Source organism: Callithrix jacchus, chromosome 13 (genome assembly GCF_049354715.1).
Source record: "Callithrix jacchus isolate 240 chromosome 13, calJac240_pri, whole genome shotgun sequence".
Taxonomy (NCBI): domain Eukaryota; kingdom Metazoa; phylum Chordata; class Mammalia; order Primates; family Cebidae; genus Callithrix; species Callithrix jacchus.
This window is the reverse complement of record NC_133514.1, coordinates 4,980,589-4,999,506: the sequence shown is the minus strand read 5'-3', so window position 1 is coordinate 4,999,506 and position 18,918 is coordinate 4,980,589. Positions and strand designations below refer to the sequence as shown.

Genomic DNA, 18,918 nt, shown 5'->3' with positions numbered 1-18,918 from the left:
ATGGTGAAACCCCCATCTCTACAAAAAAAAAATTAAAAACTTAGCTGGACATGGTGGTGCGTGCCTGTGGTCCCAGCTCATCAGGAGGCTGAGGCGTGAGGATCGCTTGAGCCCAAGAAGGTGGAGGCTGCAGTGAGCTGTGATCGCACCACTGCACTCCAGCCTGGGCAACAAAGTGAGACTCTATCTCAAAGAAAAAAAAAGAAAAGTGACTGGCTTTCATTTAGTAGGAGTGACTTAAAAAGGAAAATGGGAATGTTTGAAAATCCCTCTGAAAAAACTGAGAGGAGATTAGAGTCATCTTAAAAAGAGTCAGCACCATTGTACCTAGCTAGGTATGATCAGAATTGACATTCCCTGGAAATCCAGCAGCAGTATCATTAGAAGATAAGTTTTAGGGCCGGGCGCGGTGGCTCAAGCCTGTAATCCCAGCACTTTGGGAGGCCGAGGCGGGTGGATCACGAGGTCAACAGATCGAGACCATCCTGGTCAACATGGTGAAACCCCGTCTCTACTAAAAATACAAAAAATTAGCTGGGCATGGTGGCGCGTGCCTGTAATCCCAGCTACTCGGGAGGCTGAGGCAGGAGAATTGCCTGAACCCAGGAGGCGGAGGTTGCGGTGAGCCGAGATCGCACCATTGCACTCCAGCCTGGGTAACAAGAGCGAAACTCCGTCACACAAAAAAAAAAGAAGATAAGTTTTAATTTCTCAAAATATTATAAACTTAGTTGGAGATGAGAAAATCATTAAAGAGCAAAACTGTTCTCTCTGTGAGTCAAAATATGTTATATGTGGCCTCTGTGTTCCCAAATCTTCCTGAATATTGTGCTTTCTCAGAGGCGCATGTCATAAGAAAACAGCCACAAGATACAGGACAGCGTCACAGAGCGACTGTTCTACGGACGGCCCCGAGACAGGATCCCGAAACTGTAAACACCTCTATTTATGAACAAAGTCACAAAGTTCCATAAACGTGACATTCCCTGAAAGGATCAAAGTTCCCTGAACTGAGTAGGGTGATTGATGTTACTGTATTTCAGCACATATTTTAAAAAGAGAAATGTATCCCCTACAGCACATATTTTAACATGAGTGCAGGCATTTGGCAACACATGGGACCTCTAACAATATTTTGTATTTTTGATTCACACTTTATCGGCGTATTACCATTTCTGCCTCTCGCACTGTCATTTCTAAGACAAGCAGCCGGCTGACAGGCTCTGAAGACCTGCACGTTCTCTTTCAACCATTTGGTCCCCTGTCTTCCTCCAGTAACCTTCCAAATGGCATCATAAATGTTTCCTCATGCAGAAATTACAGTGTGCGGGAGCGGCCGGCACAGGACAGCCGCGGGTGACTTACTGAGTGCCGCCTGCACTCTGATGACGTCCGATTCCTGGGAGTTTTCACTCATCCCCACGGCGTTGACGGCCTTGACCCGGAAGACGTACTGCTCTCCCGTGGTTAAGCCGTGCACCACGAACCTGAGAAACAGAGAGAGCAGCGTCAGAACCGCGAGGCCCCGCTCTCTCTCTCCTGCAGCGGAAGCGGAAATCATGCTGAACACATCATGCAAAGTCTCTGTTCATCACATGCGTCCTTCGTTTCCAGTTCCAGTTAATTAGCTCAACATTTAGAGCCTGAAAGTGAGGTCATGGCACCCAATTACAGCCAGAGTGACTACCAGTGGTGTCAAAGCCACTCGTTCTGTGACCTCCCCTTTGCTTTTGCACTTCCTGGGCCTTGTCTGGATCAAAGGTCTATTATCCAACAGGGTGCCATTTCCGACTTGAAAGCACCCAGGCATGTGAAGTGTAATGAGCAGGGGCCAAAGGCCAAGCCTTTGAAGTCACATAGACTAGCCTGGAAGACTGGCTTTGACACCTGACAGATGCTACCGCCCTAATCAAGTTTCTTAGCCCCTGTTAAGACTCTGTTTTTCTGTCTGTAAGATGGGATGATCATTCCTACCTCACAGCATTGTTTCAGGCACTCCATGGAAACCTCTAGCTAGAGAACTTAGCACAGTAGCCTTGTGGAGGGCAGATACTCAGTACATGTCAGCAGTTATTAGTTATCACATACGGTCAATAAACATTCTCTAACCATTTCCCTGCACTGGTAATGTTTTAAGTTTCTTATTTTGGTTGATCTTTCTGCATTTGGTGTGGACTGAGAAGAACATCTAATTGTTACTCTTCTCAATGGCGTCTCTCCTTGTTAGCCACTGCTTTTTACAGTGCATTTTTTTTAAGATTTTAAAAGGAGAAATGGCTGAGCCATAATTGATCATCTGTCCACAAGGCTGATTCTGACAGCTGCCTACATTTTCCTAAGAAGCGTGTTGCGGAGAAACCTAATAATCTTGGACATCCCCGCACACTCAGCAGCCAGCAGGAGGAAGTCCTCTCCAAAGGCAGGGCCACTGGCTTTCGCCCGCAAAGCCAACCAGCACCCTCCGAGTTGCCCCCACCATGAGCAAAGTGTGGGCTCCTGGTGAGGTCTCCATCACGAACCAGAGAACAGAACTACCAGGCATGTGAACAAGGCAACTTTAAAGTTCAAAAAAATCAATACATAAAAATAATATGACTTTCACACCGTAGTAGCTATTTTTAACTCTCCTAGTGCAAGAAAAGGCTTAAGTGCTAATTATGTCAAAAAAAAAAAAAAAAAAAAACAGGTTCTGGAACTGTCCTTTAATTCATAAGGAAATCATTTTGGTGAAGAGCATGTGTAGTAAGCAGCTCGTCCAAGCAGTCAGACTTGAAAGGTACGCAGCCCTCTCGCGTGGCTGAGGCTCATGTATGCAGAAGCCTCGCGGCCGTGGTGCTCCCTGTGCTGGGACCACGGAACCTAAATGGTCTTGCTTCCCATACTTCATTTCACAGCTGACTCCAGGGCTGGGTGGGAGGCGGGAGCCGCACCTGTTGTATCCGATGGGCTTGTGGTTGCAGGGTTCCCAGGCATTGGTTCCGGCCACACAGCAGTCCACGTAGTAGCCCAGCAGGTCTTCCTCGTGCTTGGGTCTGTCCCACTGAACCACCACTGACGTCTTGGTGTTTCGGGATGCAAGAACCCGACCAGGAGCAGAAGGGACAACTTTACACAGGAGACAACAGGAGTGATGAAATGGCATCAGAGCTTTGGAGGCTACACCAGAGATCTCCCTGACCTTTTCACAGGGGACTGGACAGCCAGTTGGGGGTTTGGAAGAAATTCAACAAGGGGTCCGAGAGCAAGAGCCGAGTCTGGGGCTGACCACCCGAGGGACGTTGGAGGGGCTGGCCACTCCCATCTCCTCCCAAGCTCCACACAACTCCTAGAGACGCAGAATGACATCCTGAAGCCTCCCGTCCTCCACCAGAGCTTTAAAAAGATCCTCCGTTGGCACTGGGGGTCAGGCTGCCTTGGTAACAACTATTTTTTGGACTGGAAATTACCAATTTTAAGAAAGTAAGACTTGTTTTTATCAGATCTTTTGGAATCTCCCAGGGGACTCAAAATTCAATCATGACGTGACCATCAGATCTTCTCGTCTCATGCCAGGCCTCACTGGTGGACTGCGGATCGGGGCGTGTCAGGCCACGGTACTGCTCGTGTCCTCTGCGCCGGCCACCTGGGCCAAAACCACAGTGTTTCTCAATTATGCTGATGGTCATTCTCCACGTGTCATAAATCGAAAGAAGGCTGGGACCTGTGAGAGACAGCTGGTCTCGCCAAACCTGTGGTTCTGGGAATGAGTTCTAAGAACTTCAATTAAAACGAGAACCAGGTAGAAACTTGAGGACACCCTGGAGGCAGCCGGCCTCATGACCTTGTTCATTTCCGTATCTGGCTTTCTCGGGAAACACGGCAGAGAGAGAGAGAGCGGAGGGTACCCAGGCACTCGGACCTTGTTCCTGACACCAACGTGCCTCCCATGAAGGCTTCTGGGGACTTCCATGGGGCCTGCACTTACACGCTAGTTAACTGCAACCCATGAAGGAGCTATGACTTCACGGATTACAATTCAAAATTTCTGTAATCTGTATTTGAAACCTTGCAAGAGGGACCTCAAGCCAGATGAGCAAGAAACTCTAGTGCCCGGCTGGGTTCACTGGCTCATGCCTGGAATCCCAACATTTTGAGAGGCCAACATGGGAGGGTTCCTTGAGTTCAGGAGTTCAAGACTGGCCTGGGGAAGATGGTGAAATCCTGTCTCTACAAAACAGTTTTTTTAAAACACACACACACACATACACCCTAGTGTACTTAAAATTTGAATTACTTTAACAGTGACCATTGCAGAGAAAAGGCAACACTCATACACTGTTGGTGGGAATGGAAATTAGCTCAACCATTGTGGAAAGCAGTGTCGTCATTCCTCAAAAAGAGAACTATCATTCAGCCCAGCAATCCCAATACGGGGTATACCCCCAGGAGAATATAAATTGTTCTACCATAAAGACATATGGGTGTGAATGTTCACTGTAGCACTATTCACAATAGCAAAGACATGGAATCAACCCAAATGCCCATCAATGACAGACTGGACAGAGAAAATGTGGTGCATGTACCCCATGGAATACTACGCAGCCATAAAAAAGAACAAGACCATGTCATCGGCAGGAATGTGGGTCGAGTTGGAGGCCATTATCTTTAGCAAACTAATGCAGAAACAGAAAACCAAATACCAAGAGTTCTCACTTATGAGTGGGAGCTAAATGATGAGAACGCATGGATGCCCAGAGGAACAACACACACTGGGGCCTTCTAGGGGGTCTAGGGTGGGAGGAGGGAGAGGGGCAGGAAAGTAGCTAACGGCTACTAGGCTTAGTACCTGGATGACAAAATAATCTTTACAACACACCCCCATGATACAAACCTACACATGGAGCCCTGAACCTAAAACAACAGTTAAAACAAAAAGTTTAAATAAAACAATAAAAGTGACTGTTTCCGAAACGTATTTTTCAACTCACTCTCCGGTTTCATGAAAAGAAGATGGAACTTTGGAGAAGCGTCAGGAACCAAACAAAACATGTCCGAGAGCTCTTAATCTCTCATAAAGTGATTTTACAGTCAACTTGAACTTCAACGCACTTACAACGTCAATGTCTTAGTCACACAATTTAAGACTATTTGGTGTCACCCCACTTTTAGCCTGTCCTGACTTGGGGGCACCCAGGGTGACAGCTCACCAGTTATGTCCTGGGCCTGAATGGGAGACGTTATCTCCGACGGCTCGCTCAGGCCGTGCCGGTTTGCGGACAGCACTCGGAACACGTATGACTTCCCCTCCATAAGGTCAAACACCGCATATCTCGGGGACCTCACAGCCGTCTGGGCGTTGACTCTCTGCCAGCTGCCACTTCCCACCACGGACTACAAAGAGAAATGAGACAGGAAGTGAAAAGAGAGAGGTTCCCCGAGTTGTGTGGAAGAAAGCGCAGTTCTCGCCAATGCAGGTCCACCAGGAGCTCCCGCTGCCTCTCACACACAGAGGATTGTCATGCATCTTTTTTTTCTAGATGGAGTCTTGCTCTGTTGCCCAGGCTGGAGTGCAATGGCACGATCTCTGCTCACTGCAAACTCCACCTCCCGAGTTCAAGCGATTCTCCTGCCTCAGCCTCCTGAGTAGCTGGGATTACAGGCATGCGCCACCACATCTGACTAATTTTTGTATTTTTAGTAGAGACAGGGTTTCACCATGTTGGTCAGGCTGGTCTCAAACTCTTGACCTCATGATCTGCCTGCCTCGGCCTCCCACAGTGCTGGGACTACAGCGATGGGCCACCGCAGCCGGCCTTTTTTGAGCTGTATGAAACATGCTGCTGATTTAGAGAAGGAATTAAATTACCCAGAGGTGATAATATTTACTAATACAATTTTTTTCCATTAAATTATTCAACCGTAGAAAACGTAAGGGAATCAATACCTAGGTTGTAGTTTTAGTAAAATGGAATGTAGTTTTAGTAAACCTGCGAATAATGAAAGATAATTTAGGAGTATGTTTGTAAAATTCCATCATAACTCAGTGGGTCGCATTTCAATTTAAAATTATTACCATAGTGTGGCTACCTGGGGGAGTGACAAAATGTCAGCAATCTAAATGACTGTCAATACGGTAGCACACATTACATGTGCCTAGATTAAAAACCGCATGGCCACCTGAATATTGTATCACGATCGTTAGTCTAATAAGAGGAATTATGCTATTTTTGTGAAATGTAACACAGAATGAAAATTGTGTAATATAACAAGTACATTACAATCTATGGAGAAAAAGACTGTAAATGTATGTACCACATATTAATATGGCTATTTTATACGATGGAATTATTGCTGATTTTAATTGCATTCCATCTAACTTCTCTGTCTTTCCCAAATTCTATATACTGCTTGTTTGATTTTTGTCTTTTGTAATTACTTTAAAAGCCCTGATTACGTTTTATTTTTTTCACAGAGATAAAGCTCCGTTTTTGAATGTGGTTTTGTGGTAGTAAAAGTTGGATATACACTGACCCTGCTAAGTCTGCTGAAAATTTCACACAGCGACCCAGACGTCTAGAAATTAGATTCGTATTTGAAGGAGTTTTCTCTCAATTTGGTGAATGTGAAAAGTCGCTATCTTGCATCTGCCCCAGGCATCTGTGGTGGGAACCCCATGGCGTCATGGGCCTGAGACCCTCCCAGCCCCAAGCCCCCCAGTCCAGGTGGCTACAGGAGAGCTTCTTCTCCTACATCGGAACGTGGACCCACAATGGGAATGCTTATCCGCTGCTGGTGGAATGTCAGTGAGTTCAGCCACTGGGGAAAGCAGGTTAGAGACTTCTCAGAGAACCTAAAACAGAAGTATGACTCCATCCAGCAATCCCACTACTGGGGATATGCCCAAAGGAAAATAAATCATTCTACCAGAAGACGCATGTACTAATATGTTCATCGCAGCACTGTTAACAACAGCGAAGACACGGAAGCCCGCCACCCAGTGCCCATCAGTGGTGGACTGCATAGAGAAAACGCAGTGCAACCCCCTTGTGGAGTACTACACAGCCATAAAAAGGAACGAAATCCTGTCCTGTGCAGCCACCTGGGTGCTGCTGGAGGCTGTTATCCTAAGTGATTTAACACAGGAACAGAAAGCCAAACACCGTATGATCTCACTTACAAATGGGAGTTAAACACTGAGTTCAGGGGGACACAAGATGTCTACAGTAGACACGCAAGCCTACCAGGTAGGGCAAGGGCTGAAAAAGCACCTACGGAGCACTGTGCTCACCAGCTAGGTGATGAGATCAATTGCACCTGGAAGTCAGTGTCTCACAACAAGCCCTGTCAAAAGCTACAGGTACTCCCTGAAGCTGAAAGAAAAGTTCGAATCACATTTTCTTAAAAGTGTGTGTCTGCCGCAAAGGCACAAGAAGGAGACAGCGGACTTGGGGACTTGGGGGAAAGAGTGGGAGGGGAGCAAGAGATAAAAGACTGCAAATAAGGGTGCAGTGTACACCCCTCGGGGACGGGTGCACCAACATCTCACGGATCACCGCTAAATAACTTATTCATGTAAGCACGTACCACCTGTTCCCCCAGTAACTTATGGAAAAATAAAATAATAAAATCACTTTGGGAGGCCGAGGCGGGTGGATCATGAGGTCAAGAGATCGAGACCATCCTGGTCAACATGGTGAAACCCGGTCTCTACTAAAGATACAAAAAATTAGCTGGGCACAGTGGCACGTGCCTGTAATCCCAGCTACTCAGGAGGCTGAGGCAGGAGAATTGCCTGAACCCAGGAGGCGGGGGTTGCGGTGAGCCGAGATCGCGCCATTGCACTCCAGCCTGGGTCACAAGAGCGAAACTCCATCTCAAAAAAATAATCATAATAATAATAAAATTTACGAAAAGAAAAAAATAAAGCATGCCTGTCACGTAATCAATACTGACAGCAGGCGGGGATGTTGACAGAGTCTGCCCACACACGACTCCCGGTAGAGTGCTCGCTCTAAAACTGTGTTCACAGGTGAGGTGTCGTGGCTTGCCCGGCCTGCAAACACATTGAAGTGCCGGTAATCCCAGCACTTTGGGAGGCTGAGGCAGGAAGACTGCTTGAGCCAGGAATTTGAGACCAGCCTGGGCAACACGGCGAGACCTCCTCTCTACAAAAAAATGGAAAATCAGCTGGGTATGGTGGCGCACACCTGTGGTCCCAGCTACTCTGGGGGTCAGGGGGCTAGGGCAGGAGGAGCGCTTGAGCCCAGGAGGTAGAGACTGCAGTGAGCTGCGACTGCCCCACTGCATTCTGGCCTGAGTGACAGAATGAGAACGGGTCTCAGAAATAAAAATGCATTTGCAAACTTGGTGTTTCTGGTAGTGACGGAAGATGAGGGAGTGAGGGGCCTGAGAAGATGCCTTCTGCCTAGGAGAGCCCCACACAGGGACTGGCCACTTGTATTTTCCTAACACAGATAAGTATACTTTGTCACCCAGAATTAACAATGTAATGCTTTACCCTGAAATTATCGAACTTTCTACCCGCCCCCAGATATCATGCATTGCAGATAAGCAGAGAAGGCCAGAGGGTCCTCCTCCATTCCGGAGTCTGAAACATGGTCCATTTCCATTTCTGTTTCTGCCATGCTGTACTGAGTGGTGCTATATGTGATTACTGCATTAGATGGCATAAGCTTAGACATGCCATATTATTCATCACGTGCATACTACATGCTGTATCACATATTAGTATATACATTTTAGTGACAGCCTTTGTAGGACATTGGAGGCTTATCCAACTGTGGCTACAACCCACAAGAGGGTCACCAGGTCAGATGAGTGAGTCACAACCTGTGTTTTTAATGCCACAGGACAGACCAGCTTCAAGAGAGAATGCGTGCTGGGTGAGGTAATCATTTGTGAGGTTCTCTAGGTGACATACATATACGTGTGCCTATGTCTGGTGTATGTTTGCAGAACTGCAATGTACAATGCATTTTGTATTTCTTTGTATGCATGCAGGTCAAAAAAGCAGCCACCAGCGGACGATCTGGTGACTCCAACCCCTGTCCGTCTTGTGTGAATTTCCTATACACGACTGCCACCCAGTGGCCACACGGCTCGTGCACAAGCAAAGCCAGTGAGGAATCCGGAATACCTCGCCGGTCGGTGCCTGGGAAGTTGCAGCAGGAAGGAAAAGGTAGATCCCTCAAGGTCAGCCATCCACAGGGCAGTGGAGAACACACGTGCCCAGAGAGGGAAGCAGCTCCCCACTCACACCAAGGGGCAACTCTGGGCTGGGACGCAGCCCAGCCCCCGGGGCCAATTTCCACCCCAGAACTCCCCTGCTGAGGCGTGACCTCAGGCCTAACCTCATCTTCCCCAGACACAGTGAAGCATTTGTACCCACAAACCATCTTTAAAACACAACAGACGGCCGGGCGCGGTGGCTCAAGCCTGTAATCCCAGCACTTTGGGAGGCTGAGGAGGGTGGATCATGAAGGTCAAGAGATCGAGACCATCCTGGTCAACATGGTGAAACCCAGTCTCTACTAAAAATACAAAAAATTAGCTGGGCATGGTGGTGCATGCCTGTAATCCCAGCACTTTGGGAGGCTGAGGCGGGTGGATCACGAGGTCATGAGATTGAGACCATCCTGGTCAAAATGATGAAACCCCGTCTCTACTAAAAATACAAAAAATTAGCTGGGCATGGTGGCACGTGCCTGTAATCCCAGCTACTCAGGAGGCTGAGGCAGGAGAATTGCCTGAACCCAGGAGGTGGAGGTTGCGGTGAGCCGAGATCGCGCCATTGCACTCCAGCCTGGGTAACAACAGCGAAACTCCGTCTCAAAAAAAAAAACAAAAACAAAAACACAACAGACATGATGGTGTGAGGCCACGCAGAGGTCAGCTTTTCCAGGACATGGCCCGGAGCTTACCTTCTCGATGAAGTATGTGAGGGGGTCCCTGCCACGGGGACTGGGTGGCTCCCAGCTGAGGACAACGTAGTTTCTGCTGATTTCAGAGGCGTGCACGTTGGTGGGAGGCCCTGGAATCTGGACATCACCTGGAGGAATCATAGACTCAGTGAGTGATGGAGGACTCTGCCAGCGCCACTGCAGCCCATCTCCCGGCACTGGAGGACTCTTCGAGGTGGGTGTTGCTCTTCATTTTATTTCTATTCGGGGGAAGCAAACAAACCCCAAGGACTGCTTCTTCAGAGCCGGAGGATAAGGAACCATTAAAGATCCCAGTTATTTTGGCTTCTAATAGAGAAATAAGCCAGTTCATAAGAAAACAATCTCAGCCAGGCGTGGTGGCTCACACCTGTAATCCCAGCACTTTGGGAGGCTGAGGCAGGTGGAACATGAGGTCAGGAGATTGAGACCCTCCTGGCCAACATGGTGAAACCCCATCTCTACTAAAAATACAAAAATTAGCTGGGCGTGGTGGTGCGTGCCTTTAGTCGCAGCTACTCAGAAGGCCGAGGCAGGAGCATCGATTGAACCTGGGAGGCGCAGGCTTCAGTGAGCCGAGATCGTACCACTGCACTCCAGCCTGACAACGGAGTGAGACACCATCAAAAAAAAAAAGAATCTCAGCCAGGCACGGTGGCTCAAGCCTGTAATCCCAGTACTTTGAGAGGCCAAGGCGGGTGGATCACGAGGTCAAGAGATCGAGACCATCCTGGTCAACATGGTGAAACCCCATCTCTACTAAAAATACAAAAATTAGCTGGGCATGGTGGTGCGTGCCTGTAATCCCAGCTACTCAGGAGGCTGAGGCAGGAGAATTGCCTGAACCCAGGAGGTGGAGGTTGCAGTGAGCCGAGATCGCGCCATTGTACTCCAGCCTGGGTAACAACATCGAAACAGCGAAACTCCGTCTCAGAAAAAAAAAAAAATCTCAACCAAAAGTCTTCTAGATATTCTTCTAGAAGAGGGGAAGGGTTTGCCAGAAGAAAGCAGGGTTAGCACCTGAAATGGAGTTCCTCGAGCTGCCTTGGGAATCTGCAGAGAGCACATTCGCAGTCCGTGTTCCGCGGGACGGAAGCACCGCAGAACCAGGCGGCCCCACCGCTCAGGATCCTCTCTGGGTTCTCTCTTTACACCATGTGCCCTCAGAGCACTTAAATTACACACCTGCTTCTGAAGCACCTTGCCTGCTCCTCCCTCAGCAGATGGGCCCCGTATTCACAGGCGCTGTATTCTATGCCTGCATATTTGAGTTCTCGAGTGACATTGATAAGCCCTTTGCAAATAACTACACTAGAATATTTGTAGTCAGAGATGCTCCATGTGCCCCTCTTCTGACAGACATCTTTTTTAGAAAATACTGTGAGGTGTGGGGATTTCTGTTTGAATTTATAGGAGACGCTCATAAGGAGTGGAAGTGAAGGTTTTTCTAGACCCGAAGCTCTTGAAATTGTGATACAAAATATTATGAGCCTCCAATTAGATTAGCGCAGGATTAAAATGGTCTGAAACCTCCCTGGAACATCTCTGAGCCCTTCTCAAAACGCAGTTCTCCCTCAGGTCTCCGTGGCAGGCCAGAAAGTGAACATGCAAACAGCACAAAGCATGACTGAGTTCTGTCTCCTGAGTCCTGTCACACGGCATTGCGTGTTCGAGGCAACGCAGGCTGAGCTGGGACCATTCCAGTCAGGTACTGAATTTCACACAAGGAGTCAGCGTGTCTCCAGAAAGCACGAGGGAGACCAGGGCAGGGGACACCCCTCGGGTCTGCTCTCCACCCGCGCACCGTGTCCACACCTCAAGACCCACAGAAAAAAGCATTACAGAGAGAAGACCTGGAAAACTCATCTTCCTGTAATACACGCCAAAATTCCAAAACTGAATTCTGGTTAATTTTCAGAGATGCTAACGAGGGATGCAAACAAGGGGACAGAAAGAACAAGGCAAAGAACAGAAGCCGTGAGCAGGCGTGAGCCACTGACAGCGGAATCTCATTCACACTTTTGGAAATGTCTTGCTGCCTTTGCTCCTGCCCATAGCAAAAGGCCCAGAGAAGGTTGAGTGAGAGACATTTCCTGTGATGACAAGGTGAGAAGAAAGAATACAGACTTGTTGGCAGGGGGTCCCCGCGGGGGCAAGACATGAGTTATTCTTCACGTTCTTCACCACCCTGGACAATGTCATCACAGGAGCCCTGCGGATTTGCAGATGCTCCAGCCACGGAGAGCTGAGAAAAGGACTAGAAAGGATCCTATGAGCCAGGGAGAGGGAAGCACAGGAGTGGGAACGAGTGAGGAGCCTGCAGCTGAGAGGGGAGCCAAGAGAAAGCAAATGAGCGTTACGCACATGTGAGATGCCGCTAAGCAGATGCAAGACACTGCTAAGCACACGTGAGACACTGCTAACTACACGTGAGACACCACTAAGCACACGTGAAACACCACTAAGTACATGTGAGACACTGCTAAGCACACGAGATGCCACTAGGCGCATGTGAGACACCACTAAGCACACATGAGACACTGCTAAGCACATGTGAGAAGCTGCTAAGCACACACAGGACACCACTAAGCACACACAAGCCAGTGCTAAGCACACACAAGACACCACTAAGCACACACAAGACACTGCTAAACACATGTGAGATACCATGAAACGAGATGCCGCTAGGCACACGTGAGACGCTGCTAAGCACACACGAGACACTGCTAAGCACACACAAGACACCACTAAGCACACACGAGACACTGCTAAGCACACACAAGACACCGCTAAGCACACATGAGACACCGCTAAGCACACATGAGACACCACTAAGCACACATGAGACACTGATAAGCACACACGAGACACCACTAAGCACACAAGATACCACTAAGCACATGCGAGACACCACTAAGCAACATGAGACACTGCTAAGCACACGAGATGCCACTAGGCACATGCGAAACACCACTAAGCACACAAGAGACACTGCTAAGCACATGTGAGAAGCTGCTAAGCACACACAGGACACCACTAAGCACATGCAAGACACCACTAAGCACACATGAGACCCCACTAAGCACACACGAGACATCACTAAGCACACACAAGACACTGCTGAGCACACACAAGACACCACTGAGCACACATGAACACGAGACACCGCTAAGCACGTGTGAGACATCACTAAGCACATTCGAGACACAGGCAAACAGTTCTAGCCCCAGGGCACGGACGCCGCCCTCGTCTCTGCTTCAGCCCTGAAGGCTCCCTAGCCCTGTTCCAATGGGCCAAGTCAACGCTAGATGAAAACAGTGAGATGTCTAAAACACACATACTTTTTGTATTGTCACATGTTATATACATTATCAATATATAATACATAGTGTTTTAAAAAGCGTTCACATCCAGTATCTTGTGTTTGGCTTTGTTCATGTATGGAGGAAGACACTGTTGCTTTCCTCCACTTAAAAACCCAGAGATGGATGGAGCTCATAAAAACGGAGCTCTTTCCGAAGTCGCACAACTACTGCGTGGCCGGATTGGGGTCCAGGCTTAGGTCTTCTGGTTCCAACTTCTGCATCTGACTCCCTCATCCACCTAAGGAAAACCACAACCTCCCCAGATTTTTCTCTAAGTCAATGAAACACCGAGTTTATTTCTGATGTGGCGGAATTTAAGGGGGTGCCCAACAACAGGAGTGAGTCGGGCAGAGCACGTGGGCTGCCGACGCCCGCACATGTAATCAGCAGACAATCAAATGGTAGAATAGCAGAGTAAAAACGCTCTCGTTACATTCTGACAGGGTCTACTCTGGCCTTTCCAAGAAGAGAGTATCCATTTTTCAATGCAGCCATTCAGGAAACACTGGGCAAGTTGGTGACAGTAGGAAACAGCGTGGACAGCCATTTAGACATTTGGAGGAAGATGTCACCCAAGATAAAAATGATGAGAAAAACTCAGCAGAAAGTCAAAAACAGCAGAGGACCCATTTTTAGTAATGAGTTTCCGTTTCATTAAAACAAGTGCAGTTTGCCAAGCGTTTTCTAGCTACAGCAATGGTAAAAGAAAAAAAAAAATCAGCTGAAGAAAACAGACATGGGTAGAAAAGGGAACCTCCTAACAGCAAATTTGCGAACCCCAGAATGGTTTGCTTAGGAATATTCTGGATCTCTTTCCTTCGCTAAAGGTTTTTTAAGTTGGAGGAGGTATTCCTTGTTTAAAATGGCTGAGGGGAACAGACGAGCCTCCCAAACCCCCACATCAACGAGCAGAATTTCGGTTTCATACCGTTTGTTTCCGACCACGAACGTTGCCTGTTCGCTGTACACAAAGCGTCACACCAGGGAACCAAAGCCCAGGAGGCTATGCTTCCAAGCCCCCAGTACAGCAGTTTTCCACCGGAGAGTCCCACCCTCTGCCTCCCATTTCCCACTGCACACACAGCCTCAGAAAAGCTCCCTGAGGATGAATAAATCCCGCCATGTTTGCAACTGCCTCAAACAGAGCAGGGCACAGGCCCAGGAGCCAGAAACCCACCTTGCTGAAAACAAGGACAACACAAGGCCACAGAAAGTAGCATCTGAGTGTTTACTCCAGGCAGCAATGACAGCGACTGTGTCTGGACACCAAACTTCCATTTTACCAGCTGGCAAACCACGTGCGCTCTTCCTTCACCTGACACGAAATGGACAGCGGGACGTATATTCCACCACAATCACGTCTCGCTAGAAAGGCAGACCGTGTCTCCAAAAAGGCAGGGTTTCTGCCTGGGGAAGATTCATTCAGTTACATCATTTCCCTTCCCCAGGGCTCTTCACGACGGCCTTTACAGAAGGCCGATTGCACCGCAGATGCCTGCTGTTCGGGAAGTAAGTTACACCTCCTGGCCATGGGTCATCTTTGCCAGGTTGGAATCCCACGCATCCACGCAGAGTGGCACAGGCTGTGCATCTCCTCCCTGATCTGCCTGCCCACGAGGAGTGAGAAGGGGGATGGCCTGTTCACCCCGAGTGCCAAAACCAAGCCTCATTCTACACAGGCTGGCCTGCCTCGAGCGTGCCTTCTCTTCCAATAGACTCTGGAGCCATTTTTCATTCATTCAAATGTCTGTGATTTAATCATCAAAAAATGGAGAGGGTTTACCATGCATGGGACAGAACACTAGGCTGAGCCAACCAGCCGGTGCCCAGGAAGCTGCACAAAGTCACCCTCCCCAAAGTCTTGACTTTCATTCCTTATGTGCCAAGCGTCCTTCCTGGGTTCCAGGTCCTTCTGGAGCCAGAGGATTTGACGATGGCTTTAGAACTTCCCTTGGCTTGACCAGAACTGTTAACGGTCTTCTCTTGGGAGTTGATGTCCCTCACGGGACACACTGGGACGCGTTAGTTTTGAGATCCTAGAGAAAAATCTTTATGGGTAGAAAATGGCATGTGTAGATATCAACTGGGGACATATCTGCTTCAGATGTAGAAAACCGATTAAGAAAAAGCTTCTTGAGTCCGCAGCTCTAGGAGAGAGAGAGCACGGCTGTGATTTCAAAGAGCAGCTCAGGGTCACCATTCCTTAGCCAGCGGCTCCAAACTGATTCAAAATCTTTCTTTGTAAGTTTTCACTCATGGGACTCTACGAACTCTAATTATAAGTCCAATTAAAGTCTTTTGATTTCTGGTGAATAATATTGGATTCTCCTTAACATATCATTCTTTCTAAAGGTCTCTGAAAGGAATAGCAGAGAGAAAATAGCCACAAAATAAAATATAAATAAGGACCAAGAACATCCTTTGGCAGGAAAGACCATTTCAGTTAAAATGTCAGGAATGAAATTTTTGCTTAGAATATGTCAAATGAATTTTTTACACACACAATTTCACTAACACAATCTGTAGACAGGATCTTGCACCAGCCAACAACCACGTTCAGCTTTAGTCTTGTTTCTTCCCTACAAGTCCCAAAAGAAAACACTCGTAACCCCCAGGTGAAAGGTGAGTCTGGGACTCGCTGCCCCACACCCTTTTTCCCACTCTGTCTCACTCATTTCCGTTTGTTTCCTTCTTTTAACTTCTGTGGACACTGGGCTCGCCGGCCTGACCTGCGGTTTTCACTTTTCCGGCAGAGACTGTGCCCAGCAGGGGTGTTCTCCATCCATCTCCCCGTCTCTAACCACAGTTCCAAATCCCCAGGGGTCGGGCAGCTGCAGTGAGTGGGGAGCTACTCACCTTCCAGGTCATCCTGATAAATGACAATCTCCTTCTCTCCCTCCAAATGAACGGCTGCGGAAAGAAAGGTTGTCACTTGATTTGATATGCAAAGGTTTCCCAAAAATCCCCCATTTTCCCTAATTCAGTGCCAGCTGTGCGTCACCTCTGCGTGGGGCCATCCTAGCTGATTCTAGAATTAGTTAGCACTTCTCAGCTCTTCGTGGTGGATGCAAAGCACCACATGGGTGAGAAAAATAGATAGCGTGGCTCACTTGAAACCATAACAAAGGACCAATCCCATTAAGTAATCTGTGTCATGCAAAATTTAAACAGAAACAGGACGGCCTTCTAAGTGTCATTATGTGCTGAAATTATATCACTCATGGAATATAAAGGTCTAATTCTGAGCCAATTTAACTGGGATTCCAGCAAAGAGCTTTCTGGAAGTGAGGCACATTCATTTTAGAGTGTAAATGTCAGCCTGGCTGTCCCCATTCCTAGGGCGACGCTGGCAGAGACGTCGGAGAACTGTGACACAGCCCGTGCCACGCTCTGCACACAGGGTGTGCTTACAGCTCACATCGAGTTGGGAGGGAAAGAGAGAACAAATCACACACAAACAGCCGAAGGTTCCCGGGCACTGTGAAAACCTAGGCGTGAGCGGCCTACCTTGTAACCTTCTGAGGTCCATGGGGTCGAGCGCGGCCACCGCATCCGAGACCCTGGAGGGTCGGCTGATGCCTGCACTGTTCACTGCTCTCACTCGGAATACGTAAGACCTTCCTTCAAAAAGCCCCGTGACTGGGTATTTGCAGATTTTCACCGGCGCGTCATTGCACTGAACCCAATTATTCGTTCCTACTTCACATCTTCAAGTTAAAAAATTAAAAAAAAAAAACAGAATAGCAAATGTGGCAAACTACTAAATATATATGGGTATATACATATATACACGCACCAATTATAACAGGAAAATATCTCACGCCGGTAAAATCCGTGCTGCTAAAATATTGACTTGTATAGATAAGCTTTAAAAGACAGAGCTATTTAGAAAATGCGATACATATATTATACGTAGTATCTATTATATATGTAATATGTACCCATGAATCTTAATAATTTATAGCTGAAGACCAGTTCCCATCATCAAACACATTTAGGCAAAAATGTCCTCAAAGTTATTTTCGCCGTGTCCTGAACAGTCCCTTCTCCAACTTATTCCACATAGTCACAGCACCCCCGAGCTGCAGCTTGGTCTGTCTGAGGCCCAGGCTAGGGAAACAGGCTCAGCCCCCTCTGCCTCCAGCTCCCGTCCCTCTCTGTGGGGCCAAGGGCATGCGCTCCCCAGGAAAGCTGGCTTACAGTCTCCTGGAATGAAGTTAGGACATTCTAGAATGGTTCTCATGTGGAATTTGGAAGCCTTTTGAAAATATTAATTCCTGGCCAGAAACCTAAAAAAGCTTAACCTCCATTTTTCACAGGTTGAAAAATGTAAAAACAAAACCTTCTTGGGAAGCCCAGGTGGGCGGATTACCTGGGGTCAGGCGTTCAAGACCAGCCTGGCCAACATGGCAAAACCCTGTCTCTACTAAAAACACAAAAAGTAGCCAGACGTGGTGGCGCGTGCCTGTAGTCCCAGCTACTCAGAGGCTGAGGCAGGAGAATCGCTTGAACCCAGGAGGTGGAGGTTGCAGTGAGCCGAGATTGCTCCATCAATCTGGAGCAATCTGACTGAAGTTGTCACACTTCAGTCAGGGTGACAAGAGCGGAACTCTGTCTCAAAAAAAAAAAAAAATAATAATAATCTTCATGTTAAATCCCCAGAAAAGAGCCAGTTCAGAAAAGCAGCCTTCTGGAGGCAATACTTCAACCCCAGAGTGGTGTCTTCACCTGGGGAAAAAAACCACTTTCCCCCTAAGCATCCAGCATTGTTAGTGAAAGCTCGCTGATCCAGCTGCCCTGGCCTGTTTCAGCCAGAGAATGACAAGGTTGAAATCAAGTCTGGCAGGAAAACCGTCAACTTCAGGCCACAGCTGGCAAGTTGCAAGCCTGAAGGAAGGGCAGGGGAGGAGCTGCACCCCCCACTTCCAAAAGGTTCTGTCGCTTTGATTTTCTCGACTGCTCTTTCTGTAACGAGAGGAGGTGCGTGGATTGTTAACTGAGATGGCGCAGGAAATGGTTTTTGTCTACATGGCCGGAAAACGAATCAGCTGTCCCAGGAGAAGAGGACCACTTTGAGGCTTTTTCTTGTTCTTGTTGTTACTGCTGCTTGATTCAAGGTGAGCCCTGGACCGCTCTCCCTACTATTCCCAAAATATTACTTTGATGGCGAACATTTCAGCTTCACTGGAAAAGAGAATTTCGTCAGTGTAAGTTTGAAAAAAAAAAAAAGCCGATTTCCTTTTTCCTGAGATAATCTCCTTATTTTTCTGTTTAATATACATATACAATTTTACATTTCTACCCGGAACCATCCTCATACACTATCTGTCTCCTTTCTATTCATTTCCTTTAAGTATAATTTACTCTAAGAATTGGAATTTTTGTATTTGTATCAATTGCACATCCAGTAAAGCCACTGGCTCTGCTCATTATGCTTCCCAGGCACTGAGCACTGTTCCCAATACAGGAAGTCAGAGAGTTAAAACCCCACTGGCTTCAGCTGTGACCTAAATGTAAGTTATCAACTCAACACAAACTCCAATCTTTCATGCTCTGAAGCTCTGGGTGTTTTTACTTGGAAACAAGAACAGCTTATTACTCCGTAGGAAAAAGGA

At 47.7% G+C, this 18,918-nt stretch overlaps 1 protein-coding gene across 3 annotated transcripts in view; it reads right to left on the bottom strand.

Annotated features, from left to right (window-relative positions):
* The window catches only part of MYOM2 (myomesin 2), a 170,820-nt gene that overhangs the window by 54,024 nt on the left and 97,878 nt on the right, over positions 1-18,918 (bottom strand). For all 3 annotated transcript variants that reach the window (XM_054243663.2, XM_035269819.3, XM_035269818.3), the window contains 6 exons: positions 16,811-17,010; positions 16,160-16,213; positions 9,921-10,048; positions 5,187-5,370; positions 2,931-3,105; positions 1,366-1,487 (listed from right to left, as the gene is read on the bottom strand). In XM_054243663.2, the coding sequence (XP_054099638.2) occupies positions 1,366-1,487; positions 2,931-3,105; positions 5,187-5,370; positions 9,921-10,048; positions 16,160-16,213; positions 16,811-17,010 (863 nt within the window). The remainder of the gene's footprint in view (positions 1-1,365; positions 1,488-2,930; positions 3,106-5,186; positions 5,371-9,920; positions 10,049-16,159; positions 16,214-16,810; positions 17,011-18,918) is intronic.